We start from the raw sequence: 27,720 nt of genomic DNA on the forward strand, positions 1-27,720 counted from the left end.
TTGAAATCGCTGACGTCAGTACCAGTTGCCTCTGCAAGCAGTGTGTGTTCAGATACTCTCACAGAGACTGTAATCACAAAAAAAGATATGGTGCAGCCTCACAAAGATAGCAGAAAATAATCTTTGCTTCTTCCCTGCGCTGCTCGCGATGGGTTGCTGCATCTCCAGAGGTGAGTCTACCTTCTGAAAAATAACCACTTCTTCCCAGAATCAGACCGTGTCCTTTGCGTCTGGCTAACTCCATCTCCTTTAGCCGTGGTGTTAAATAGCAATCTGGAATTGCAAGGAGACTGTATAGCGAATTAAATCAGCCTGGTTTGTTGTTGCTATGGTTACACGCACCAATGGAACAGGACCTTGCTGCTAGTATCAGGCGGGAGAGTGCTACACTGAGCACAAAATCAATGGTGCCCAATATTATATTCAGTACAGGTTTGGTGGAACATTCTAGAATTGTAGAGCTGCAATTTCTGTGTTTGCCTTGATGGTTCTGTGGAAATTTAATCGCCTCTATTTGTGGTCGGAGCTGGGCGCATTGCAGCGGATGCAATAGTCACTCTTGAAAACTGAATCAAATGGCAAGTCAGAGTCTAGACTGTGATCACCCTCACCTTGTAAGCCAAGCATTTGGTGCCCACTGCTGAGTGCGTGCCCAGACTGCACTAGAGGGCTGATAGAGGTCGACCACATTTGTATAGAACTGAGCGGGTCTGTGACCCTGAAGGAATTAGAAGGACCAGTTGTGTTTATGTAACAACCTTGGATTTGTAGATGATCGATCATGACTGTTTTGAATGGCCGACCGAAGAGGTAGACTTAGGAATGCCTGTTCAGCTTTGGCATGGACTTGCACAAGGTATCTGTTAAAGTCCGTCATTATGGAGTTTATTATGCATTTAAGGCTGAACTTCAGATTGTTAAACTGATTCAGAGGCCGCTGGAGCAGGAGGAGAAAGAGAGTAAACATAACAAGCAGATTCGAAGATTGGCAGAATGTGGCAACCGGGGACCTGCGATGTTCCACAGTTGTGCTACGGTGTTACATGAATTAGACAATGGGAAGGACATCCACACACCCAAGTTTGCTGGTGGGGGCACAGCAAGCACTTTAGGTGAAAGTTAAATAATCAAGAGTTGCCAGTGGATTGTGTAAATGCGCAAAGATGTGGCAAATGAAATGGGCCTTGAAAACAATGGAATGAGATGCCTTCTAATTGGAGAAAAGATGAAAGGATGCGTAGATCCACATCCATGCACCATGGAAGTGGTCAGCAAGTAACCAAAACGACTGATGCCAGGCTGGACTTTGTACTCGGGATATAAAGAGAGCGGAGGTGGTGACTAAGTCCTGGTTAGTACAGAGAGTAGCATTCCTCACCATAGTTAACTGGGATAAATCCAAATTACTCCAGGACTCCGAATAGCAAGGATTACACTTCGGGGAATTTAGAAGTTAAAGGGATGATTTGTTTGAGCTTTCTTATTAAGAGCAGAAATGAGGGCAGAGAGAAAAATGATTTCAGTTGTTTGGGGAACCAAGGACTGGGAGAGGTTGAGTAACAATTAGAGCTGAGCCTTCCTGTGAGGTTAGGATAAACCTACCAGCTGAACGTGGTAGAAATTTGGAGCAATCTTCTGCGTGCAGCAACTGATAAGAGGTCAATTATTAATTTTAATGCTGGGATTCCTAGATTTTGGTAACCAAAGCATTAGGGGATGTGGGAAAAAAGGAATTAGCTCATAGATTAGCCATGATAAAGTTCAATGAATTAAATAGCTGTTCCTCTTCCTGAGACACCTGTATTTATTGATTCCAGTATTTGTTTCCCAGACTCGGTAGAGTGAATGCACACAGTCTTTTCCCCAGGATTGGGAAATCAGGAACTAGAGGGCACGAAAGTTTAAGATGGGAGGAGAGAAAGTTAATATCTACCTCAGGGGCAACATTTTCAGACAGAGTGTGATCAGGAAATGGAATGAGCTGCCAGAGGAAATGGCTGAGGTAGGTTCATTAGCCTAATTTTAAAGACACTTGAACAGGCATAAGGACAGGAAGGGCTTAGAGAGATATGGAACAAGTGCGGTCTTGAAAGTAAACTCAGATTTCTTACACGCCATAGTATGACCTGAGCTCTCCTTCACTGTGTTACTGTCCACCCACACGACAATTAGGGTAGTGTCATTAGGTTACTGATCTAGTAATTCAAAGATTAAAATGTTGTATATACAATTACAGTACAGATTTGCCATAAAAGCCCATCTACATTCAGCGGCAACTTTACTGGGTATCTCCTGTACCTAATAAAGTGGCCACTGAGTGTATGTTCATGGTCTTCTGCTGCTGTGGCCCCTCCACTTCGAGGTTTGACGTGGTGTCTGTTCAGAGATGCTCCTCTGCACACCACTGCTGTAACACATGGTTATTCCAGTTACTGTCACCTTCCTGTCAGCTTGAACCGCTCTGGCCATTCTCCACTGACCTCTCTCATTAACAAGGCGTTTTCACCCACAGAGCTGCCGCTCACTGGAATCTATTTTTGTTTTCCGCACCATTCTCCGTAAACTCGGGGTGGTTGTGCGTTGAAAGTCCCAGGAGCTCAGCAATTTCTGAGATACTCAAACATTCCCTGTGATCTAAGTCACCTAGATCACATCTCTTCCCCATTCTGATAGTTGGCCTGAACAACAGCTGAAGCTTTTGACTGTGCTCCTGTGCATTGAGTTGCCACACGATTGGCTGATTAGATATTTGCAATAACGAGTAGGTGTACAGGTGTACCTAATAAAGTGGCCACTGAGCCTATTTCATTTGTGTTCTTGAGAGAAGGGAATCTGGTACCCTTGTTTAGTCTGTATGTGACTCCACGCCTGATATGGCTGGAGCTTTAAGTGCCCTCTGAAAGATGCTGGTAAGTTATTTGCTCCAAAGTCAAAATAGGAAGGACAACGACCCATTGGATGTGGCAGTGATACTCACTTACTGTAAATGAATGAGCTGCAGGACAGAAGATAAAAGAGCCAAGTTACAGTTCTGGAAAATGATCAACACATGCAAACTGGGGGAAGTGAACCAGCAAGCCAGTTGAATGGTATGATGGAGGGAGGGAGAGGGGAAGGGGGCAATGATTGAGGAGAGGGACTGGGACTGTGGGTGAAGGAGAGGAAGGAGGAGGAGTGGGAAATGGGCTGTGAGGATGAGTGAAGAAAGAACGATTGACAACAGTAAAGTCTAGGAGAATGCACGAGGCTTAAGGAGATGAGACTGGACATGGGTAGTAATGCACATCAAACAATAGGGCATTAACACCTGTTATATGCTGTACCCGATACTCAATGCCAATATATATTTTTATATATTTTTGCACCATAGATGGAAGATTTTTTGTCCACACCAGCTCTCAGAATAATCTCTCAAAACACCGGAAGAACTCTGTGGGTCAGGCAGCATCTGTGGTGGGGAATGGGTGGTTGACATTCTGGGTTGAGAACCTTCATCTGGACTGGTTGAGTCCAGGTGACACCGTCCATGTCCCTCCGCACATCATAAACACAATATATTTTGCAGATGCTGGAAATCTAGAGTAACACGCACAAAATGCTAGAGGAACTTAACAGGTCAGGCAACATCTATGGAGTGGAATAAAGAGTCAATGTTTTGGGCAGATGAAGGGTCTCTTTGGTCCTCTCCGTGGATACTGCCTGACCTGCTGAGTTCCTCCATATTTTTTATGTGCTGGTCCAGGTCCAGGCATCTGCAGTCTCTTGTGCCTCCTCAATGCAATCTCCTCGCTCCCATTGACCCATTTATTTGCTTGTAACCAATTCTTTCTCTCATGTTCAGTAACTTCTGCCTCCCAGTGACACTAGGGACAATTTATAGAAGTCAGTTAACAATCAGCATGTTTTTTTTTGGGGGGGGGATGTGGGAAGAAATTGGATCATCTCTGAGAAACCCTTGGGCCCGAAGAACGAGCAAGGTTTCCGGCTGTGCTAGATTGGCCACACCGGCCTATCAAGAAACCTGAATCAGCTGATGATTTAAAATAAATTAACGATTAAGGAATACACTTGTTGATTAGATAAGGGAGGTAAGCAAAGTGAAGAATTAATCATGTCAAAACAATTAGAAGGGAAGAGGCTGATGAAGCTGGAGTGTAACATACTGCTTCTATAAATGAGCGAAATAGCAGGTGTGAGCTTCTACCCTGGCACTCTCCAGTCAGCTACAGGTAGTAGCACAACTCCAATTACGTGTCGACCTCTCTTTAAGTCAACAGAAAGTGGGCGAGGGAGGGGAATGAATGAGCAATGAAGGAATTTCAATTCATGTGCGGCACTACAATCATCTTCCAGAAACCAGTTGCTTGATCGGGAGAGGGAGTTATCTTGCCCTTCTTGACACCCAGGCCTGGATGAGCTATTGAGTAAACAGTTGGACAACTGTGGAGAGCCCAAAAGTCCTTTCCTGTTTCACCCTACTGATGATAATACATCAAATGTATTGCCTGGAGTATTAACTAGACTTGGGAGTGGACCGCTACAGACTCCTTGTCCCCAGCAGGAAGTTTGTTTTTCATAAATCATGAGTCAGTGAAGGCTTTATGAATAGGGTGGAAGAGAGGAGGTTCACTTTTAGCCCATTTTAGCAGTACATCCTTCCAATTCTTGCTCAGTGCATAGATATCTAGCCTGGTTATGGAGGATGATTAACCAGACAGGGTTCTGCTTACTCACTCTTGGAAAAGAACAGAACCGGGTCTAAATAGGTCTTCACCTATTGAATGACCATCACAGAGTGGATGGGATTAAAGGTTCCAGGTTGACCATGACAGTGCACTAAATCATCTTCCTTTCTGTGGGTGGAACATAACTCATAATAAAACTCTTGCATTCCAGTTACACAAAGAACAAATTCATTTCAATTAAATGAAGCATCCGGTATAGAGTCATATTTTTTACTATGATAAAAGGCACCCGGCTCTTTCCTTAACTCCTTCTACAACACAAGCAGTCACTTAACCTTTCTTGTTCGGGCAGTGAGAGTCCCGAATGATGGTTTCCTTTCCTTTTGTTCAAGGACTGGAGAAATTTAAAGTCCCAGGGTTGGTACTTTTTTCTTCAAAACAATGATTTCTGTAGCAAAAGCAGCACCTAAAGACATTGGAATGGATTCACAGATCTATAGAGAAAGCTACAAATTCACAGAGAAGAGGATTTGCTCTGCATTACATAAAGACCGACCCTTTGCTTTTCAAAATGGGTCTTTAAATTACTTAAGCCAGCTGCTTTTCTTTCCTATTTGGCAGAATCCTAGGCTCATTAAATTATTACATCTCCAAAGGAGGCCATTTACAGGGGTCATCAACTCTCCTCTGATCTAAAGAGAAGAACCCTAGCTCCTTCAGTCTGTCCATATTACTGACCCCTCTCAACCCAGACTTATCCTAATGAGCCTCTCAGAAACCACCTTGAAGTCTGAAGAGTTGAGTTGGACACAATACTCCAGTTATTTGACTTCAATCCACCATCCTTGTTTTGTTGTTCTTCCCGCTAAAGGGAAGGATGACACAGGATATTTCAATCACTTTATTAACTTACCCTGACATCTTCAAAGACTTATCCAACTATATATCTCTGAATGCCACTGTTCCTGCTTTTTGTCCTTAATTGGTCTCACCATTCCTTCACTGCCATTTACTAGTTCAATATTTTTGTTTCATTGTGTTTATGTTCAGTGTGTTGTCTGAACCTACATACCAGTGATGTTGCGATAAACAGGTTTTTCCCTTAGTGTACTTGTGCACATGACAATAGACTCCACTGGACTTGAATTTTGCAGGTGCAGTCCAATCATACTTGACCTCAAACAGAATAGATGGTCATGAATCAACAGCTTTAGGTGGATTGGAGTCACACATAGACTAGACTGGGTAAGGATGGCAGATTTGGGAGCAGCACAGCAGCACAACTGCTAGAGTTGATGTTTCACAGCTTTAGAAACCCGGACTCAGTCCTGACCACCTCCAGGACTGGGTTTGCTAAGTTTGTATGTTTTCCGTGACCTCTTTCCTACAGATGCTCCAGTTTCCTCCTGCACCCTAAAGATGAACAGGTTAACTGGCTACAGGAGATCGTCCCTCAAGTGTAAGTGATCGTTAAGACCTAGAGAGAGTTCAAATTCAGGTTCAGATTTATTTATTATCACATGCACGTCGAAGCACACTGTGAAATGCATCATTTGCGTTAACAACCGAAGGACGTGCTGAGGGGCTAGTGTCGCCACGTATTCCGGCACCCACAGCGTTCAGCAGAACCACGCAAAAATCAAAACAGGACAACAGTCAGACAAGCCCCTTTCATCAAATGGGATTAGTGCAAAATGAGTATTTAATGGTCAGTGTGGAGGTAGTGGGTCAAAGGCTCCGTTTTTGGTGCTGTACGTCTGTGAATGATTCCTCAACATTGAAGACATGTAGACCCCCCCCCACCCCGCCGCCCCAGCGGGGAATTGGCAGTGTCTGGACTGGTTGTCACTAAATGGGACAGTAAAGAGGCAGGCATACTTCCCATTCCAGAAAGTATGCAATAATTATTTGCCACTTTTACCGAACAAGCAAACATTTTTATCTTTCTTTTATTATTTCCTACCTATCTAATGTAAACGCTGGCCCACTTTTCATCATTAGTGTATAATGGTTGGTGGTGCTGAAAGAGTGGAAAAGAGGTTATGACAAATCAGGGGTGTCCTACACTCTCTGTCTGAAAGTCTGTAGGTTCTGAATGGACAGAAAGGAGGAAAATAATTTGGAATTCCATGGTGCCAAATCATAAACACATGAGATTGTGCTGATGCACTAAATCCAGACTAAGACACACAAAGTTTTGGGTGTGTTACTCTGGATTTCCCTGGGTATTTGAGTCTCTGGGAATGAGTGAATGGGAGCTGGAGACAAGAGTGATATAAGATGGCGCCACTGGAGTTTAGAAAGCAACTGAGAGGATTGGGATTGGTACGGGAAACAAATGGAGACTGAAGAGTTGCCGTTTATCAGGAGAATTTTAGAGCAGGGGTTCCCAACCTGGAGTCCACAGTCCCCTTGCTTAATGGTGTTGGTCCATGGCATGAAAAGGATGAGAATCCCTGTTTTAGAGGTACAATTCCTTATTTATCGCAGGTTCCACTTCCCTCAATGTGATTAATCATTTCATCTCTTTAGAAATTCTCACAGCTGTTTATGATAATCCCTCAAGTACTGGCGATGCCCCTCAGAATGCAAATAAAGCTGTGGCTCAGGAGAAGAAAAAGCACCCACCGACTGCTGAAGACCAAGATGTCTGCAAGGTAATGATCTGCGAGCCAACTCTGCATGGGCGTGTGGCACTAAATCCCGAAGGACAGAAACTAACCCAACCCTCCATCTGCTTATAAAATATCTTTCCTCTCAATCTGTCTAACCCCCGGCTCCAAATCTCCCTGGTCAATATCACAATCCGGGTATTGGGCCAGCGTCCATTTTTGTCCTATTCTGTCTCTCTGCAGTTTCCATCACTTCAGCCATCCATTGCTCTCTGCTGCCTCTCCACCACGATCTCCCATCTTGCATGCCCTCATTCCGCCTTCTGTCCCAGAAGACCTGCTCCTTTCCCCTGGAGGCTGCAGGCGACACCAAGAGAGCAGCTCTTCTTGTCAGGTTCCCTGCTCCAGTACCACGTTTGATTCCAGAACGGGTGGCTTTCCACTTGCCCGGTGTCACCTTGAGAATGAGTTTGAGTTTCCGGAGGTCAGTAGTGTCACAGTGAAATGTGGACAAATCTGGACCAGTGGAAAACAGACATGGGTCATGCTGGTCCTGATTAATTGGCAACATTTTGAATCATGTGACTGTAACATCCAATCAGTGCCAAGTGCACTGTCACCTCGGCCAGTATTTCATACAGGTGGCTCAGTCTTGGCAGCTTCTGGTACCTGCACTACTTAAGAAGCCAAAGTCAAGCTCCTAAGTGGTCATGGTGACCATAGGGGCAAGTAGGGCTTGCTGAATCAAGAATGCCTCAACTCTGGGATCTTGCTGTGTTGTCCCAGAGGTGCTGAGGGAGGAGGTGGCGAGGTGGAGAGAGGTTCTCCATCCTGCCTGAGGAGAGTCGGGAAGTTACCCAGAGACAGAGCACAAACCGCAGAGGGAGGTGCTAGATCAGGAGGTGAACGCATGGAGTCGGGTGGCAAGTAGCTGGATGCAGTTTGACTTAAAACTTGGTGGTTAAGGTTAGTAAATACACTGTTAAATGCCTCACCCGTACAAATTCACTTAAACTGCTGCCTTTGTAAGAAAGGTGACACGTGCCAAGCCCTCTGGGAATGAAAGCATCTCTTGTGTAACAGAAGAGGACAACCTTCTTAGGTCTTGACAGCTTCATCCTGGACAGATTCCAATGGGTAGATGTTGATGATAATTGACTTCACAGCCACAGACTGAGCAGACCTCACACATCTTTGTTGTGAGGGAGCCCACGGTATATTTAGGTGAGGACCTCTGCACTGCTTCACGGGAACGTGGATGCTGGAAGATCCTTGGCAAATACACAGCCTCCTGACTCCCCTCCTCCCTGCGCTGGTAGCAGATCGGTTCCCCGCTCATCCCTCAGTCAAGTTTCAGCCCACAGGACAGGCCACTGAACCACACAGAGGCATCTGGTGTATTACAGAGGACTTGAAGCCAACACTCGCTCCTCGAAATCCTTGTGGAGAGCACCAACAGGCAATGTTTGCAGGCATCAGCCACTGAGAAAATGATCTGCAGAAATTAAACAGCAGCTAATCCACAAGCAATGTTCCCTACAAGTAGGTTTAGCAGTGAATTCAGTAGATTTTTTTTTACCATTGATGAACCACACTCAGTTGCACGAGGTTTAAACATACTGCATTTGCAATACTAAAATTGAGTGTGTAAATAGTGTTTTTAAAGCAAGGTTACATGAAGATACTTTATTATCTCTCCCGCTTAGCACCGGCCTTCAGAGTGCTTATTCCTCATGGGGCTCTTGATCCCAGAGTCCTAACATACGTAACTTTGTCCCATGCTGGACGTGACTTCAGAAAGGGTATTTACTCAGGCTGTGCACTGCTATGCCAGCAACATGGCACGGAGCTGGGCAGGGCGGAGGTGAGTGACATAACTGCTCACTGCTGGGATAGGGGCCACACTTTCTGTGCTGTCCGGCACAGTAGGTGTGGCCTATTATTGAGGGCTGGTGGCCCCTCCTCCGATTGTTGACATACTCGAATTGAGAATCAGAATCAGGTTTAATATCAACGGAATAATGTGTGAAATTTGTTGTTTTTGCTGCAGCAGGACCAGGCAATAAATAATAATGAAGAAAATATGAATTGCAGTAATAAATATAATAGTTAGATAAGTAGCGCAAAAAAGTAGTGAGGTAGGGTTCACGGGTTCAATGCCCATTCAGAAATCAGAGGGCAGAGGGGAAGAAACTGTTCCTGAATCGTTGAGTGTGTGTCTTCAGGCTCCTGTAACTTCCCCAAGATGGTGGCAATGAGAAGAAGGCAGGCCTTAGGTGATGGGGGTCCTTAATGAGGATGGATGCTGCCTTTTTGAGGCATCGCTCCTTGAAGATGTCCTGGATGCTACGGAGGCCAGTGCCCATGAGGGAGCTGACCCAGTTTCGGTCTGAGTTGTGGGGCTACGATCTCTCTCTCTCTGCCCCCTGTTGGATGTGACGGAAGCTGCTGTCTCTCTTTTTTGGGGCCGGGGGGCCATGCTTACCCCTAGCTCCCCACTGTTACAAGACGGACATTGTGATAAGACTTTTGAATAGACAGCTCATACGATAAAGATGGTCAAACTCTCAGTCTACTCCGCCATGCCTACTTGCTCTGGACTTTCTCTACAATGTATTCATTATATTCTGCATCCTGTTTATTGTTTACCTTAATTACTCAGTGTTTTTATAGAATGGTCTGTCCGGATGGCACGCAAATACAAAGCTTTTCATTGTATCTCAATGACCTGTGACAATAATAAACCAATTACTAGCCCAGGTATTTCTCAACAAAAGCAGCTCAAGAGTAGACATTGGGCATCAAAGTCATAGTCATAGTCATACTTTATTGATCCAGGGGGAAACTGGTTTTCGTTACAGTTGCACCATAAATAATAAATAGTAATAGAACCATAAATAGTTAAATAGTAATACGTAAATTATGCCAGTAAATTATGAAATAAGTCCAGGACCAACCTATTGGCTCAGGGTGTCTGACCCTCCAAGGGAGGAGTTGTAAAGTTTGATGGCCACAGGCAGGAATGACTTGTGACCATCCAGAAGTCTCTTGGCTGTGCAGTCAAACAAAGAGAAGGGGAGATAGTGACCAGGAGGAGAATCAATCAGCTTTATTATCACTGACGTGTGTTGTGAAATTGGTGGTTTTGCGGCAGCAGTACACTCTAAATAACAAAAGGAATATATATAAAAAATGGCAAGGTAGTGTTCATGGGTTCACGGACCTTTCAGCAATCTGATGGCGGAGCGGAAGAAGCTGTTCCTGAATCGCTGAGTGTGTGCCTTCAGGCTCCCGTACCTCCTTCCTGATGCTAGCATTGAGAAGGGGGAATGCTCTGGGTTGTGAGGGGCCTTCATAATGGATGACGCCTTTTTGAAGCATCACCTTTTGAAGACGTGTCAATGGGAGGAGGCTAGTGTTCATCGTTGAGCTGATTGAGTTTTTTCAATGCTTTGCATTGGAGCCTCTCCACCAGGCAGTGAGGCAACCTTTCAGAACGATCTCCACAGTACATCTGTGGAAATTTGGTAGTATCTTTGGTGACATACCGACTCACCTCAAAGTCCGAAAGGAATGTATCCATTGGTGTGCCTTTTTTGTCATTGCATCACCGTGTTGGGCCAGGATAGATTTTCTGTGATATTTAATCCCAGAAGGCTGAAGCTGCTCACTGTGACTATAGAGACCACAGAATCAGGTCTGGTCACGCACATATAGCAGGGGCTTCCCGTCTCCAGCAATGGCCACGCTCACCGCCCCAGTGCCACATTTCAGCACCGTGTGGCTGCCCCAACACACCAACACCAGGCCCCTCGGTCATTACACACGAGTTCAGTGGTCTACCCCACACCAAACTTTGCAGCAACAGGATCAGTTTAACCATTTCATTCCTGTGGGAGCTGCAGCAGGAGGGTGGGCCCACAACCGGCTCCCCATCAGACGAGTGGAAAGGAAGGGGGTTCATGCCAGGCTCCCAGAACAACATCACTGACTGTGATACGAGGAAGAGTGACCCCCATTTCGCACTGTTTCCATGCCTGGGAATGCATCCTGAGACGAGTGTGTGCGCTCGGTCTTTCCGGTGGGCTTTATAATGTTGAGGCTTTAAGAAGCACCAGTGAGGCCTCACTCAGAGTCTGGTAAGCAGTTAGGGGCCTCTTAACTTAGAAAGGACAAGCTGACATGGGAAAGGATTCAAAGGAGGCTCACAAGGGTGATTCCAAGATTGAACGGCCCGTCATATAAAGGGCGTTTGATGTCCCTGGTCCCGTATTCACCAGAATTCAGAAGAATGACGGGTGACCTAATTGAAACCTATCAAATGGTGAAAGGCCATTTCAGAGTGGAATTGGAGATGATGTTTCCTATGGTGGGGGAGTTTAGGACCAGAGGGTGCAGCCTCAGAATAGAGGGGACATGCTTTTAGAACAGAGATGAGGAGGAATTTCTTTAGCAGAGAGTGGTGAATCTGTGGAATTCATTGCCACAGGCAGCTGTGCAGGCCGAGTCTGTATGTATATTTAAGGCAGCGGTTGATAGATTCTTGACTGGTCAGGGCCTGAAGGGATACGGAGAGAAGGCAGGAAGTAAGGGCTGAGAGGGAAACTGGATCAGCCATGATGAAATGGCAGGGCAGACTCGATGGGCCAAATGGCCTAATTCTGCTTCTATATCTTATGGTGTTACGTGGTGACTGGAGTGATATAAACTCGCTCCATACTGAAAAGAAGTTGCCTCCTTTTCTATCCTAAAAATGAACTATGCGCAGATGAATTTTGTGAGCAAGAAATCCTGCTTCAACCTAGTTTAGAACACTGCTTGGAGGCCCTAATTTCATGTCTTTCTATTGAAAGTCAACTTGGTCACCCTACTAGAACAGAAAGGAACCTGCACTTAAAGCACATCTAAAAGTGACAATGACTGCATGTACTTCCATCCCAACTTCATCGCTGTGTGCATTAAAGCCTGCATTGCTGCCTCTGTCACTCGCAGTACGAATGTGACACATGCTTCTTCACCAGGTTCTTTGGTTTTGCCCTCCATTACTTTAGTTATCAGGAATTGCCTCATGCCACACAAGCTCTCATTTCCTATTCATCCTGCACAGAGTTCTCAGCTTTCTGCTCAAGGTCTTTATCCTCGCCTCAATATTTTCCCCATGGCCTAGTCCCACACTCAGACCTGCACTGTAACCTTCCTTCCTGGGCTTTCTCTCCCGAATCCACTGTCTCTGCCCGTGCTTTCAGCTGCCGTATCCTACACTAGACACGCCTCTCATTCTGGTTTTTGGACCCACCCTCAATGACCTGCCTTGCAACATCTGATGGCCTCAATGGCCAAGAGATTCCTTTCAGCTGCTTCAGTAATCACACTGGAAAAGTGTGGGAGAAGCCCCTCCTTCTTGATTAAGTATGGCAGTTCAAAGGTCACCCCTGACTTCTGCTATCGGCTGACAATGGATCCAATTCGTCAAACCTGGAAGAGCAGAGCTGATCACCACTCCGAGCTTTCAGGCACATTGGCAGGTTCAGCGGTGGAATCAAAAAGCCACACGCGCTGGAAAATTCAAAATAAAAACCATAAATTCAGGTCAGGTGGCTTCTAGCAAAGAGAAACAGAGTTAATGCTTCAGGTCAATTCTTTGAAGGATCATCACCCTGAAACATTAACTGTTTCTCTTTCCACAAATGCTAGCATTTCTAGCATTTCTGATTTTCATTATAAATAGTTTCTGCACTAACTGTTATCTTGCAAGATACCCCATCGACATCCACTAAAAAGGTTCACATTAAATCTTTGCTAAAACTTCTAAAGCTAATGGAATCGATAGATAACCAACAGTCAACCTGGAGCAAAGACTGAACATTAGAAAAGAAAACAAGGCTTTATAATCTACTGTTGATTTAATGTTTTTTTTCTATTGATGGATTATATTTCAGCAAGACAGGACAGATTTCTGCTGGGACCCCATCATACAGGTCAGTGTCTCCTTCATCCTGAATGTGATGAATTGCAGGACTGCTGTTGGAAGTAAGGAACAAACTGACAAAGACCCTCACTTGTCTGACGTGGGAGGGTGCCTTCCTTACAGAGGAAATTCCTCGCTCTATTGTCTGGACCTGCATGTACAGGGATATAGATAAAGGGCCAAGGCGCTGGACAGGAAGTGGAAAGATGTGGAAAAGCAATGAATAGTGGTTTGATGACTCCCCACGCCTGAGTATGGCCAGGAATTCAGTGAGCAGGATTCTTTGAGGCAAAGGACCCAAGTCCTGTTCCAGGCTGAAACTCTGATGCATTAGGGTGCTTGAAGCCGTAATTCTTTGCATGTTGAACCAATACCCTCTGAAACGGAAGCAACAATTCTGAGGTGTAACATGAGAAAGGGAAGGGGTGTTAACATTGGTGATATGGGTTATATTCACTGCTCTACCATGCACTGCCACACTGATGCCAAGGAACCTGCTACGCACAGGCTGCTATGATTGGTTGCCTGCAACGGCGACTACACTTTAAAAAATTACAATAAGTCATAGAGCATTTTTTTTTGATGTGCAGAAGTTGTGATGTGTGTTAGATAAACACGAGTTCTGCTTTGAAGGGAAGGGGATTGGAAAGAAGTTGCAGAACTTTGAACTTTGAACTCACAGCACCAAGGCGCTGGACTCATAGACCAATGCCTTCCGGCGAGGAGTGAAGTGTAGGTCTCAACCTGTAAGGAATGTCGCAAGTGGGTTGGACACCTGAAAGTGAGGAAGTTTACGATCAGGTAGCACTGCCTGAACCAACTTCCATCCAGTCCCTACTTGCAAAAGCACGCGCAGGTTTTACATCAGAACAGCCACACTCAGCTGTGATCTCTTCTCCTGTCAAACTGATCAGTTGTGTGACCCATTTACTTGACTTGGAAGCACAGGAGAGATGCCAGCTACCTTAACACTGAGTCCAGCTCACAAAGAGGAAAACAATGCAGTTCTTTTTGCCTCTTCCCCGTACATCCAAAGCCTCTATGTCACCCTGTTGCACACAGACAACAATTCATAAAAGGTGTCTGCAAGAGTCCTTAAAGAGAAGATGGGAAATAATGGGATAACATTAAGCAGGTGATGCGCATGCATGCAGTTGATCCTATTGTATATAATAGCCCCTTATTAATCTAATTTAGTGTATTATTGTTCAGTTTTGTACCTGCAATTCATTATCATGAAAATTGTTTAATTGTCCTCATCTTTGGGATTTAGAATTGCTTCGGAAGCACCAATGGATTTTTTTCTGGCTCCAAGCAGACTCTGAACGGCTATGATATTAATGCACTTGCAAGATCATCACTGGTTGGTAGGTTCATATTGCCTGTTGCCAAGCGCCCCAGGGCTGGAAAGCTTCCAAATCGTTCCTCTGCTTTACTGTATTGTTTATCAGAAAGAGTCTGTTTAGTTCAGGAATGAGGAGAAATTTCTTCATGGTGGATGTGGCAAGTCAAAGGAATGCCCTCCCCTCGAACCTCAGAGATTGGGATCATTCCAAATAGAGACCGGTAGATTTCTGGAAATTAAGTGAACTAGGATATGGGGACAGGGCTACAAAATGGTACCAAGGCAGATGGTCAGACATGGTTTTGCAAAATGGCAGGGCAAGGGTGAGGGAATAGATGGTCTATTCTTGTTCTTAATTCTCTGGTCTTACTTCTTGTGTTACCAAAGAGCAGAATGGGGAGTGGAGTAACTCTGAGATATTCTTGGATATCTTTAACATGAAACACCAAACACTAATGAACCTCATTTGAAAGCATGAGGTAATGCACAGCAGCACTTAAGAAGCGGTCTGCTGAAGACGCATTACATCCGTTGTGATGAGAGTGCACAAAGTAGTGTGTGAGGTTGAAGTCCAAAGTCAGAACCGGGGAAATTATGTGACAGGTCTCACTCGAATGGGAAATGGAAGCAGGACCAACAGTGGGAAGTTGGGGTAACTATTTAAAAGAAATACATCGACGGGTGTTGGGAAAAAGTTAGGAGAACGGGACTGGAAAACTTTTCATATTACTAATTTGGCAATGTGGATTCCTTCTGCATGACTGTATATACTGTAAGTCTATGCGTGCAGGCATAAGAAAGCCGAGTTATGTCCATTGCAACTGAGAGCTGCAGTCTGTGTGACTCCTTCTATGTACTTCAAGTTACCAGTATTTATAAAACATACAATAGATTTGATACATTAGAGAAAGAGGCCATTTGGCCCAGCAGGTCCATTCTAGCCTTTCATAAGAATGACCCAGTCAGCCCCATTTCCCAGTTCTTTCCCCGTAGGTCTGCAGTTCTCTTCCTTCAGATGCCCACTAAATTCCTTTTCAAATGACCCAATTGACCCTGCTTCAGAAGGTGAACTTGTACTACCTGCTGCCACCCCCTCGTTTCCCCTTTACCTCTTTCCTGATCACCTTGAATGTGCATTGGCTGGTTACTGAGTTTTCGGTCCATGGGCACAGTTACTCTTTATTCTGTCCAGGCCTCGTCCTGATTTTGAACACATTTATCGGACCAGTCGTAGTCTCCTCCACACTGAAGGGAACCACTCCATCCTCTCCAGCCCCTGCATCCCAGAAGGTAACTGAGATCCCCAGCACCACCCTGGTAAATCTTTTCGCCACCAACATGATTTATAAGTTAATTTTTGGAGCACCCAGATGTTTAAAATTACACAAACCACAGAAGTACCTGTCCTACATAAAGAGAGAAGGTTTGAAGTTTGGAAATGGACAGGACAGATACAACCCCTTCCACCCACCACGTCCGTTGATCTATACATTGCTTGCAGGTTGATTTCTGAATACCATACACATGGCAGGAAACAGTTAGGAGTGCAGCTTACATTGCTCTTGGTTTGGTCAATTTTATGCAACTTGATTAGCTTATAAGGTTACCAACAAGAGAAAATCTGCAGATGCTGGAAATCCGAGCAACACACACAAAATGCTGCAGGAATTCAGCAGGCCAGGCAGCATCTATGGAAAAATGTGCAGCTGACGTTTCGGGCCAAAACCCTTCAGCAGGAATGGAGAGAAAAGCTGAGGAGTAGATTTAAAAGGTGGAGGGAGGGGAGAGAGAAAGACAAGGTGGTAGATGAAACATGCAAGGGGAGAGATGAAGTGAAGAGCTGGGAAGTTGATTGGTGAAAGAGACAGAAGGCCATGGAAGAAAGAAAAGGGGGGAGGAGAACCAGAGGGAGGTGAGGGGCGGGCAAGGAGATAAGGTGAGAGAGGGAACAGGAGATAGGAAATGATGAAGGAGGGGGGCATTACCGGAAGTTAGAGAAGTCAATGTTCAGGCCATCAGTTTGGGGACTATCCAAACGGAATATAAGGTGTTGTTCCTCCAATTTAAGACAGTGGAGGAGGCCTTGGATGGACATATCGGAATAGGAATGGGAAGTGGAATTAAAATGGGTGGCGCTGGGAGATCCCACTTTTTCTGGTAGGTGCTCGGAGAAGCGGTCTCCCAATCTTTGTTGGGTCTCACCGATATACAGGAGGCCACACCGGGAGCACTGGACACAGTATACGACCCCAACAGACTCACAGGTAAAGTGTCGCCCCACCTGGAAGGACTGTTTAGGGTCCTGAATGGTAGTGAGGGAGGGGGTGTAGGGGCAGTTGTTCCGCTTGCAAGGATAAGTGCCGGGGTGGGGGGGATAGGCAGATCAGTGGGGAGGGACGAATGGACAAGGGAGTTGTGTAGGAAGCGACCTCTGTGGAAAGCAGAAAGTGGGGGGGCGCGAGGGAAAGATGTGCTTGGTGCTGGGATCGCGTTGGAGGTGGCGGAAGTTGCGGAGGATGGCGTGCTGGTGGGGTGGTCGGTGGTAGGTTATAAGGTTGTTATGGGATGATTACTTGAGCCATTCATCTCCCATTGAATACAAGCATAATAGGCTGGAAGTTGGGTCCCACTGCAGGCCGGCAGTGTTAACTGGTGTTGACAGTGCAAAAGGTGAGGAATCAGTGGAATGAAGGTGAGGCTAAATTAGAAAGTGATTCAGTTCTCATTGTGTTCAGTGATTGCTCCAATCAATCTTATTAAACAGTGGCATTACATATAATCGACTGAGCCAGACTCTCATAGATCTGCTCCCCAAATTCACTGTCCAATGTGCCTGCCTGCATGAGCCTGTTTTCAATAAGAAGAGCCAGCTGAGATCATCCACCGTACTCAGGACAGAGTGGGTTCTGACCAGCGACTGGGGCTCGGGTGTTTGATCCCTAGGGTCCACCTCTAGAAATCCCTGACCGCCTTTTGACAGCTCACTGCTGTCAGAAGTCTTTGAATTATTTTGAGGAGATTCTGCCAGCCAAAGAGATTTAAATATTTGATATAAAAGTTACATAAAATAATTACATTGGAAGAAACACTAAAAGATCAGAAATTAATTTAAAACTTTAAGATAAATTGAATCAACTAAACCACTTACCTACACTTATCTTTCTACTCTGTTAAGAAGGGCCACTATGTGTGCATTCTTCACACTGGCCTCTTCCTCCAGTATATTCAGGGGCGAATCCAGGCATTATTGCATTGGCATCTGCAAGTCATAGGCTGAAGTTGGGAAGATGAGCTGAGTTCAGGAGGCAGAGGTCTGGCAACACTCTGAAGGACGGCAGACTGAAAGTAAATTCTAACGAGCCCATCAAAGTGTGAATCAAATGCGAGGAGAGGGAATGCGTTCCCAGCCTGAGGTTGGGCGGTGTTGGTGAAACATGGGGTGCCCCCACTGTACTAGGAGACCTGGGCTCAGAAGATTTATTACAGTTTCTTGGGCATGGCTTTGAGCTTGTCGAGCCTCTCAGTTATAGAGTCTGGTTCAACGGTGAGCAGCTGCTACGCAGCAGACTCCAGTGCGAAGAGTTTTTCCAACTCAGGGGTAATCAACTGGGACGTAGGTGAAATGAATCAGCTGGTAGCTGCTGGTCCAGCTAAGACAGCCTGCGGCTTCCCCAAGTTTTTTGAAATCTATGATGCAAGTAGCAGGAAGCTGGAAGTCCAATAACAGGCCAGACTCAATCTTCCTGACTTTCTCCCTGGGGCTGTAAGCACCTTACAGTTCAGGCAGTAATCCACAAAGTTATAGCAGTGGGAGCTTCTGGTTCAGTTTCATGATTTCTAGTGGTTTCATTGTATTGACTGTTCAGAGTGAAGGGGTATTTGTCTAAATCCCTGCTCGAAGGAATTCATTCCTCATGGTCCAATATAACTTTTCTCTAAATCAGATAGGCATTCACTATCCAAATTTATAAAATTTTCCCCGATCTCTAAATATCTAATCACCAGCTAAGCAACTATTTCAAGACCAGGTGCAAACTTTAATACATCCTGCCTTCTCCCTGATGTATCCATATCGGCGAATTGGAAGTCCGCCCGGGGTTCATTGGAAGCAAACCCAGTGCAGGCAAACCTTCCAAATGCATACTACGAGCAAATATTCCTGAGCCTGGGAGAAATGGCTCTTCTCTCAGATTTCTTCTGATCCACCCAATCCCAGCTCTTTGGTGTTGTTTCAGGGGTAGGTGTGCCCTTAGCCGAATTGGCCAATTGCTAGATTGAAGGATCAGTTAGGAGAGAAAGGGAATTAAGAATGGAAGAGATGGGAATGGCTGATAAAGAGGTGTTAATCCACATTTGTACCTGTCTTTGTGTACGTGTCTGTGTATTGTTAGACTGTGAATAGGTATCTGCATATGTGGCCTCATATATGTACCTATTAAATCACTGCTCTCCACTCATTTTGTGGCCTCTCACTGTTGGACCTCAGTCTTGTCCTACAAAAAACATCTAATAACTGATTGGCATAATCTTTCTCACAACAATTAAAAGGAATTACCATTCCACTCCTCGCTCAAGGCAAATAATCCTCAATGCCAAGAGACTGCCTAGGTAGAGAATGGCAGAGAGCTGTTTCTGCCAGTGAGTCAAATAATTCCCCAGACCTGAGTGTGACACCTCAAGGCAATTTTCCAATCTTGCTTAATGTCTAACAACTGGAAAGTGTCTGACCAGAGGGTTTAAAACGTCGGCTGTACTTTTTTTTTCCATAGATGCTGAGTTCCTCCAGCATTTTGTGTGTGCCGTTTAAGATTAAAGTTAGAGGTTTAGAGGAGATATAACGAAGGCATTTTTCACGCAGAAGCTGGTTGGTTTTTGGCATGCACTGCCTGAGGCATTGTGGACACAGGGACACAGCATTTAGAGAGTACTTAGGTAAGCACTTGAAATTGTCAAGGCACAGATGGCTACAGACCAAATGGGATTGGTAATGAAGGGTATTTGATAGTCAGCAGGGACAGGATGGGCAGAAGGGCCATAAGATCAGAAGACACAGGATCAGAATCAGGCCATTTGGCCCATTGCATCTGCTCTGCTGTTCCATCAGAGCTGACTTATTATCCTTCTCAACCCCATTCTCCTGGCTTCTTCCTGTAACCTTAAACGTACTAACTAATCAAGAACTTAACCAACCTCTGCTTTAAATATACCCAATAATTAGCCTCTACAGCCATCTGAGGCAATGAATTCCACAAATTCACCACCTTCCGGCTAAAGAAATTCCTTTTCATCTCTGTCTAAATGGACACTCCTCTATTCTGAAGCTGTGTTCTCTGCTCCTAGACACCCCCATTGTAGGAAACATCCTTTCTACATCCACCCCATCTCAGCCTTTCAATATTTGATGGGTTTCTATGAAATCCCTCTTCATTCTTCTAAACTCCAGCAGCACTGCAGAACACCACTAGCCGCTGGCAACCAATCAGAAAAGGCCCCCTTTATTCCCACACTTTGCCTTTTTCCAGTCAGCCAAACTTTTATCCATGTTAGTATCTTTCCTGTAATACAATGGGCACTTATCTTGTTAAACAGCCTCTTGCATGGTACGTTGTCAAAGGCTTTTTGAAAATCCAAGTGAACAACATCCACGGAATCTTCTTTGTCTACCCCTGCCTGTTATTTCTTCAATGACTTCCAACAGATTTTTCAGGCAAGATTTTCCCTTAAGGAAACTATGTTGGCTTTGGCCTATTTTTTCATGTATCTCCAAGTACCCTGAGACTTCATCCTTAATGATAGACTCCAACATCTTCTCAACCACTGAAGTCAGGCTAACTGCCCTGCAATTCCCTTTCTTGTGCCTCCCTCCCTTCTTAAAGAGTAGAGTGACAATCTTCCATTGCTCCGGGACCATTCCAGAATCCAGTGATTCTTGAAAGATCATTACTCATATCTCCACAATCTCTTCTGCTATATACAACACTTGCTTTCGAGAAGATCTGCAGAATGCAAGAACACGCCTCAGGGTGTCCAGTCCTTGCTGACCCGAGGAAATATTGTAAATAGAATCGGAACCAGAATTTTGCATTCCTCATTCTGGTTACACTCCCTCTCCTTCTCTTCTCACCTGCCCAACACTTCTCTGTGGTTCCCCATTTCCTTCCCTTTTTTCCCATGGTCCACACTCCCCACCTATCAGATTCTTTCTTCTTCAGCCCTTTCTTCTCTTTCACCTATCAGCTCCCAGCTTCTTACTTCATTCCACCTCACCTGGTTTTACCAATCACCTACCAGCTTGTGCCCCCCTCTCCCCCACCTTCTTATTCTGGCTTCTTCCCCCTTCCTTTCCACTCCAGATGAAGGAACTTGGGCCAGAAACGTTGACTGTTTATTCCCCTCCATAAATGGTGCCTGACTTGCTGAGATCCCCCAGCATTTTGTGTGTGTTGCTGAGGAAGTGTAGTGTTTTTTCACTTTGTGTCAGAATGTGAAACACTGCCTTCTTGTCTTCCCCCAGGATTGAGACAACGGTGATGTTATAGAAAGATAGAGAATTATGAAAGGGATAGATAAGATGGAGGCAGGAAAGTTGTTTCCACTGGTAAGTGAGACTAGAACTAGGGGACATAGCCTCAAGAGTCGAGGAGGTAGATTTAGGATGGAGTTGAGGAGGAACTGCTTTTCCCAGAGGATGGTGAATCTGTGGAATTCTCTCTGGAGGCTACCTCAGTAAATATATTTAAGACAAGGTTGGATAGATTTTTGCATGGTACGGGAATTAAGGGTTATGGGGAAAAGGCAGGTAAGTGGAGATGAGTCCATGGCCAGATCAGCCATGATCTTATTGAATGGTGGAGCAGTCTCGATGGGCCAGATGGCTGACTCCTGCTCCTATTTCTTACGTTCTTAAATTACTTCTACTCCAATTGTGCAAGTACAAAGAGGGATTAAAAGGAAACAATTTGTTCTTTAGTAAAGGAAATGACAAATGGAGGTTGGGATGATACCCCACGGGGACTATTTACGAAGTGTGAACAGACTAATTCAAAGCGCGTTGAGTTTAACAAGAGTCTTTCCTATAAATCTCATTCATAATACTGCCATTTGAAAGACAGATGGCCAACTTTTAAGATTACAATAAAATACAAGATTTGTTTAATCATTGTGGTGAAGAGCAGCATTGAATTTTTATTTCAGGCCTGGTTCAGACAGTAAAAGATCACATTACCAAACCAACAGCCATGGCAAGTGGGCGTGTTGCTCACATCATTGAATGGAAGGGTTGGGGTGCCCAGCGCAGAGGATGTAATGCCCCTCCAATGGATGAAGACCAATACTCCAATCTGACCGATGAACTAAAGGAAGCTCGTTTTGCCGCAGGTAAGGGAACCACGCTGGATGTTGGTTCATCATTGAGATGGAAAAAGGAGGCACGAGTTCCAGACAACTGGAATATTTGATTTCAGCGCAGCAAGGATCAAACAGCAGGATAGCAACAGGAAATGGCCAGGAATTTGGAAAGTATTGAGATTTTGCAATAGGAAAGGCATTCCTCTGATGTTTATAGCTGAGGGGCTCAGGTGTGTAACTAGCTAATTGCAACATTTTGATTTACACATTACATTCCCCTATTGCAACAGTGATTCAGGAATGGTAGTAACAACCTGCAATGATACGAGGGGAAGCACCTGTTCCCAGGTATCTATCGTATTGTAAACTCTAGAAATTCTGCAGATGCTGGAAATCCAAAGCAACACACACGAAATGCTGGAGGAACTCAGCAGGTCATGTAACATCTATGGAAAAGAGCAAACAGTTGACGTTTTGAGCCCCAAAAAGAGTCTCAGCCAGAAACACCAACTGCTTATACTCTTCCGTAGTTGCTGCCTGACCTGCTGAGTTCCTCCAGCATTTTGTGTGTGTTGCTTTATATATCATATTGCATTTCTCCAGTCCTTAAAGCCAAAGGATATTCAGGGGTTATGGGATGTCCCAGAGTGCACCTGAGGCCTAAAACATGAGATACCTCTTTCTCCCTCGTTAGTGAGAGAGAGAGAGAGAGAGAGAGAGAGAGAGCCTGTGGGATGTCAAACTGTTGGGATGAAGAGGGTTTTTTTTGATGGACTCTAGATCATGGTCTCTTTGGGGGGTAGGGGGCTGAAAATTTCTGCTGGAACAAGTGGTTGAGGGAGAGGGGACGAGTTGATGCTTTGTTGCTGCTTGTGCGTGGGAGGGGGGATTTTTGGGGCTCTAACATTTTTCTGTCATTCATCCTTTGGGGATTTTTCTTCTGTTTCATGGATGTCTGTGAAGACTAAGAATTTCAAGCTGTATACTGTGCACATTCCCTGATACTGAAGGAACCATTGATATCTTAAGGCATTTTGGAGAATGCAGGCAGAAGCCTTGTTTCAGAGGAAATCATTGGTTTTAGTTGGGACTGGCGGTGGGATGGTGCCTTTAAAGAGAAGTAGCAAAGCTAAAGGTATTGATCTGCAGATTCACCGATATCTACTTTTATAACAGAATTGGCTCCAGAGTTTCCAGTCAGTGTGCAGACTTGCTTTTCCCATTTCATCATCCCAGGTCTCTCCCTGTTGTACACCACAGTCTGTTCAGAGCTTGACTTGAGTTATTTGAAGAGCCGCTGATAACACTGCAGTTTACCTTGTGCCAACTCCGCAAAACCAGTTGCATCTAGCCTTGTCGAAGGTCATTGTTGCCGTGGGCAGACAGGGTATAAATGCCAAGAAAATCAGCTTTTTGTGTAAGCATAATTTAAATTAACATAAATTATATATATATATTATGCGTGTGCACAACAAACAACAAAATAAACATAATGACTCCAGTGTAATATTGAAAGAGCCAAGGGGGAGACAGACAGAATATATATATATAATAGTGTGAGGTAATATTAGAGTTTTTCAAGTTATTTCAAAAACCTGATGGTCCTGGGGAAGGAATTGAAGGAATTGTTGTTGAATGTTGAGGTGTTGGCCTTCAAGCTCCTGTATCTCCTGCCTGGCAGTGATGAGAAGAGGTGGGAGGAAGTCCGTAATGATGGTTGTCACATTCCTGAAACAATGCTTCTTACTGGGCTTCTTGTGGCTGTTTTTTTAAATCACATTTTAAAAAATTCCATCTTCTTTCTCCAACAGGCGTTGCTGAGCAGTTTGCTATTACTGAAGCAACACTGAGTGCTTGGTCCTCGCTGGACACTGAAGAAGTGCTTGGAGACAGCAGTCCAAGCAATGTGGTTAACTACCTCAGTAGGTCAACATTCTTCATTCACCCTCTATTTATTGGTCGTGGTGTCGGTTATTACAGGAGTGGGTTTCAATGAAAGGCCCCTTTGAGCTATTCCTTTCAAAACATCAACCATTCTCTTTCATTGCCGCATCTTGCTATTTCGTGTGCTGTTTTACAACCACCTTCCTCCAAAATCTGTTCAGGTTGTCTTTCCTACTCTGAGGAACTGCTTAATATTAGTTGCAAATTTACCTTTCACCGTCTTGAACTCAGCACCTTGCTGGCTGGCTGTATCTGAAAACATTTCTCTGGGTCAACCTAATCCCCTTAACTATCTCATACTGTCCTCAGCTGGGATCTCCTCTGAGATATCTCTTTGATAGTCTTAGATCATTCTTGCTGGTTGCCTATTCTTTAACACAGAGAACACTGGTGCACGATGGCACTGGTTGAGACGTAGGCTGTAGACACATAGATTATTAGAAATGACAGCAGAGGGAGGTTGACTTTCAGCCGGACTTCCTTGTACTGTTACTAACTCTTCCGAAGGAGTCCTACATTATTCACATTTTCTATGCCCTCTAATGTCACTTACTTGCAAAGATTTATTTTAAACTTTATGGAATCTCTACCCCAGCCAGGCTGAGCAAAACATTTCCAAGTCTAAACTATTCTTCTGGAAGTAAATGTCACAAATATGGGAAGAGGTGAGGTTGTCATTACTTTCTTCAAAACCTTTAAAAACTTAATTAGTGGAAGTTCCACTGCTTTGTCAGAACTCCTAGCCTTGGCTTTGCATTGCAATACCTGAAAAAATGAACAAATAGTCTTAAATCATTTGGAGCCCCACTTTATGGCACTTGGCTTCTACCCAAATGTATCTGGCACTGGTCAAATACACGATTAGATTGAAATTTAAAGACTTGGCACTGGCTAATCCTCTGCATAAATGTAATTCTCATCACACCACTCATACTGGTTATACTTATTAAGGGCACCTACAGATATCATAAGACCATAAGATATAGGAGCAAAATTAAGCCATTTGTCCCATCGAATCTGCTCCACCATTTCATTATGGCTAATCCATTTTTCCTCTCAGTTCCAATCTCTTGCTTTCACTCCCCCCCCACCCCAATATCCCTTCATGCCCTGACTACTCAAGAATCTATCAACCTCTGCCTGAAGTATACATAAAGAAGGCATCCACAACTGCCTGTGGCAACCATTTCCCCAGATTCACCACGCTGTGGCTAAAGAAATTCCTCCTTATCTCCATTCAAAAAGGAAGTCCCTCTATTCTGAGGCTGAGTCCTCTGGTCTTAGACTCCCCCACCATAGGAAAGATCCTCTCCACATCCACTCTATCAAGCATAATTCATTGTTTGATTGGTTTCAATGAGCTCACCCCTCATTCTTCTGAATTCTAGTGAATACAGTATCAGACTAATGCCCCCAGTCATGTGGCATTGCCATAGAAGTCTATCATACAGACACCACACCAACATCAGAGCACAGTTCTCATGCCGCAGGGAGGGAAGTGAGTTTTACCCTACAGCGTGACTGCATGTGAGGGTGTGATTTTCTGTGTGTGTGTGTGTGTGCATACATGCTTTGTGTCCGTACGTGTATGAATTTGCGTGTGCGCACACACACATGAATACAGATGTGCAGATATGCACATATATGTGTCCGTGTTTATGCACACACACACGTGTGTGTGTGTGTGTGTGTGTGTGTGTGTGTGTGTGTGTGTGTATTTGCTTAGGCTCATGAAGTGACCCTCCAGTTTTATTTTAGGACCTTGGGAAGAGACAGACAGCACCTCAGCTCCAGCCCCAGTCCTCCCCACCCTTCCTGTTGATTCCACTTATGCATCATAACTAATCCGCTTGTTTTCCTGCCAACCTTAGCAGTTATTTGCCAACTTAAAGATTGTTCTGTCCAGGCAAAGTTGAGTCTTTGACCAGTTTTTAGTCAGTTCTTCACATCTAGAAAAGTCCGACTCTGACATAAAGATTCTGACAGAACTACTGTAATTTGAGGCCATTGTTAAGTGGGGTTTCCTATTTTAGAAGTACTTCACTATTTTTGCTGCTACTACCCATGAACAATGCGGTTGACACCAAAATGTCCACATTTACCTCTGGAGTCCATAACAATTAAATTCTCTGAAGTGGTGAACACTTTAATAATTCATATAGAGCCCCATCACCATGAGGTCGCCAGTGATAAATTCCATTAGTTTACAATAAAGTTTCTCTTTTTTTTTATAGATACAGAGGACATTTATTATGAAGATCACTCCTCCAATGGGTCTCAAGGTTTTTACTCTCTAAACGTTGAAGGACCTTGCACTGTGGTGACTCCCGTCACATCGTCCGTAGACAGCCCAGCTGGCGAGCCAGTGCAAATAGACATGGCCACCCTCGATCCTGCTCACAACGCCTCGCCCGCCGCGACCTTGACTTACGAGCCTCCAAATTGCTTGTACCTTCCAGAAGCCAGCTCCTGTGGGGGGGTTTTGCACAGGACACTCGGACAGAGCACTGGAAGTCACCATCACCATTCACACTCCAGCAACAACAGCTCGTTCATTGAAGATGACGTATTTTATAATTAGCCTTATTGTGCCAGGAACTTATGGTTGGAAGCCACAGTGCTGGACAAGGATGCTTTCTGCTTCATTATTCAAAATGGGACTGTCGTTGTTCTACTCCATTTGAACATTGTGTATGTGTGGTGTGTGCGTGTGTGTGCATGCACGCGAGTATGCATGTGTGTGTGTGTATTACATTCATCGGGATATAGGATGATTAAATAACACGACACAACAATTGACCTCTTTGTCCCAGCGTTGAGCAGGAGAGGAAGTCTGTGTTTGCCCTGCAGTGACCCCTCCTAGAGGAAAAGAGACTCATTGCCCTCCACAGTCACATCCACACCGCGCCTCGAAATCTGAAGGGACTCCTGGTGTCCTCAAACTCCTGGCAGAACTTGCAGGGAGAAGATGACCAGGCTCACGCATTAGGAATGATCATCTTGGTAAGAAACAGAAGGCATCGAGGGTGAAAAACTAGAAAACGAAAGGTTGTTTATGTCCTAGCTTTGCTCGCGTATAATACTGTGGTAATACAGAGCACCCCACTTTGGTGACAAGGATTTATGGCCTGTCTTACTCTTGACATTGTAGCTCTATCTAAACTTGACCCAGCCCTCTGGTGAAGTATTAAAAAAGAAAAGGTTTATGTTGCAATTCTTCCTTTCAGTTCTTAGATGCACTTTTCCCCTCAGGTATTACTCATCCAATAGCTCTTTGAATGATGTGTTATTCCTCCTGCTCACGCAATGCATAAAACATCGTCAAAAGGACTTCACAAGGACATGTGGTCATTGTCTCACAGGCCGCCGTGATACTATTTTGTCTTTGTTGTGTGGAATGTACGTGGAATCTATCACAATCAAGAAAAAGAAAAGAATTAAAACATTTAAATGTATTAAATGGATTACTCTGTCAGTCGTATTGTATGCCTTTAACATTCTGTGATGTGAATACTTTGGGGAAAAGGTGGGATGTTTTGAAAGAGGCAGCTGGAATGTAACACCTAAAAACGCACAGGCTGTGTGGTCTCTTGTGGGGTGAGGCCGGAAGGAAGCACCTTCTGCTGATGACAGAGATCACTCTCCGAAAGTGTCTGGGGCTTGCTCCATTTGTAATGACCACAAGGAACTGAACAACACACATCAAAGTTGCTGGTGAACGCAGCAGGCCAGGCAGCATCTCTAGGAAGAGGTACAGTCGACGTTTCGGGCCGAGACCCTTCGTCAGGACTAACTGAAAGAAGAGCTAGTAAGAGATTT

The 27,720-nt window shown here is 44.7% G+C and overlaps 1 protein-coding gene across 2 annotated transcripts; it reads left to right on the forward strand.

The window, feature by feature from the left end:
- On the forward strand, positions 1–27,674 carry fam131c (family with sequence similarity 131 member C). Of its 2 annotated transcripts, XM_063033027.1 has the most exons (7): positions 1–170; positions 7,218–7,342; positions 13,237–13,275; positions 14,539–14,632; positions 21,805–21,987; positions 23,769–23,879; positions 26,136–27,674. In XM_063033027.1, exons 1-7 carry the CDS (start codon positions 149–151, stop codon positions 26,480–26,482), a joined length of 921 nt encoding a protein of 306 aa, XP_062889097.1. In that variant the 5' UTR covers positions 1–148; the 3' UTR covers positions 26,483–27,674. The 2 variants fall into 2 exon arrangements, with proteins under 2 accessions (XP_062889097.1, XP_062889098.1); XM_063033028.1 differs by lacking the exon at positions 13,237–13,275.
- The last annotated feature ends 46 nt before the right edge of the window (positions 27,675–27,720 follow it).

The sequence above is a fragment of the Mobula hypostoma genome, chromosome 25 (assembly GCF_963921235.1).
Source record: "Mobula hypostoma chromosome 25, sMobHyp1.1, whole genome shotgun sequence".
NCBI lineage: Eukaryota > Metazoa > Chordata > Chondrichthyes > Myliobatiformes > Myliobatidae > Mobula > Mobula hypostoma.

What these genes read in the sequence shown, in the direction of transcription:
- fam131c (XM_063033027.1), top strand. Translation starts at nt 149, where the DNA reads ATGGGTTGCTGCATCTCCAGAG. An exon ending in GGGTTGCTGCATCTCCAGAG is followed by an intron (nt 171 to 7,217) that starts GTGAGTCTACCT and finishes TCATCTCTTTAG; the next exon opens with AAATTCTCACAGCTGTTTAT. An exon ending in TGCAAGATCATCACTGGTTG is followed by an intron (nt 14,633 to 21,804) that starts GTAGGTTCATAT and finishes TTTTTATTTCAG; the next exon opens with GCCTGGTTCAGACAGTAAAA.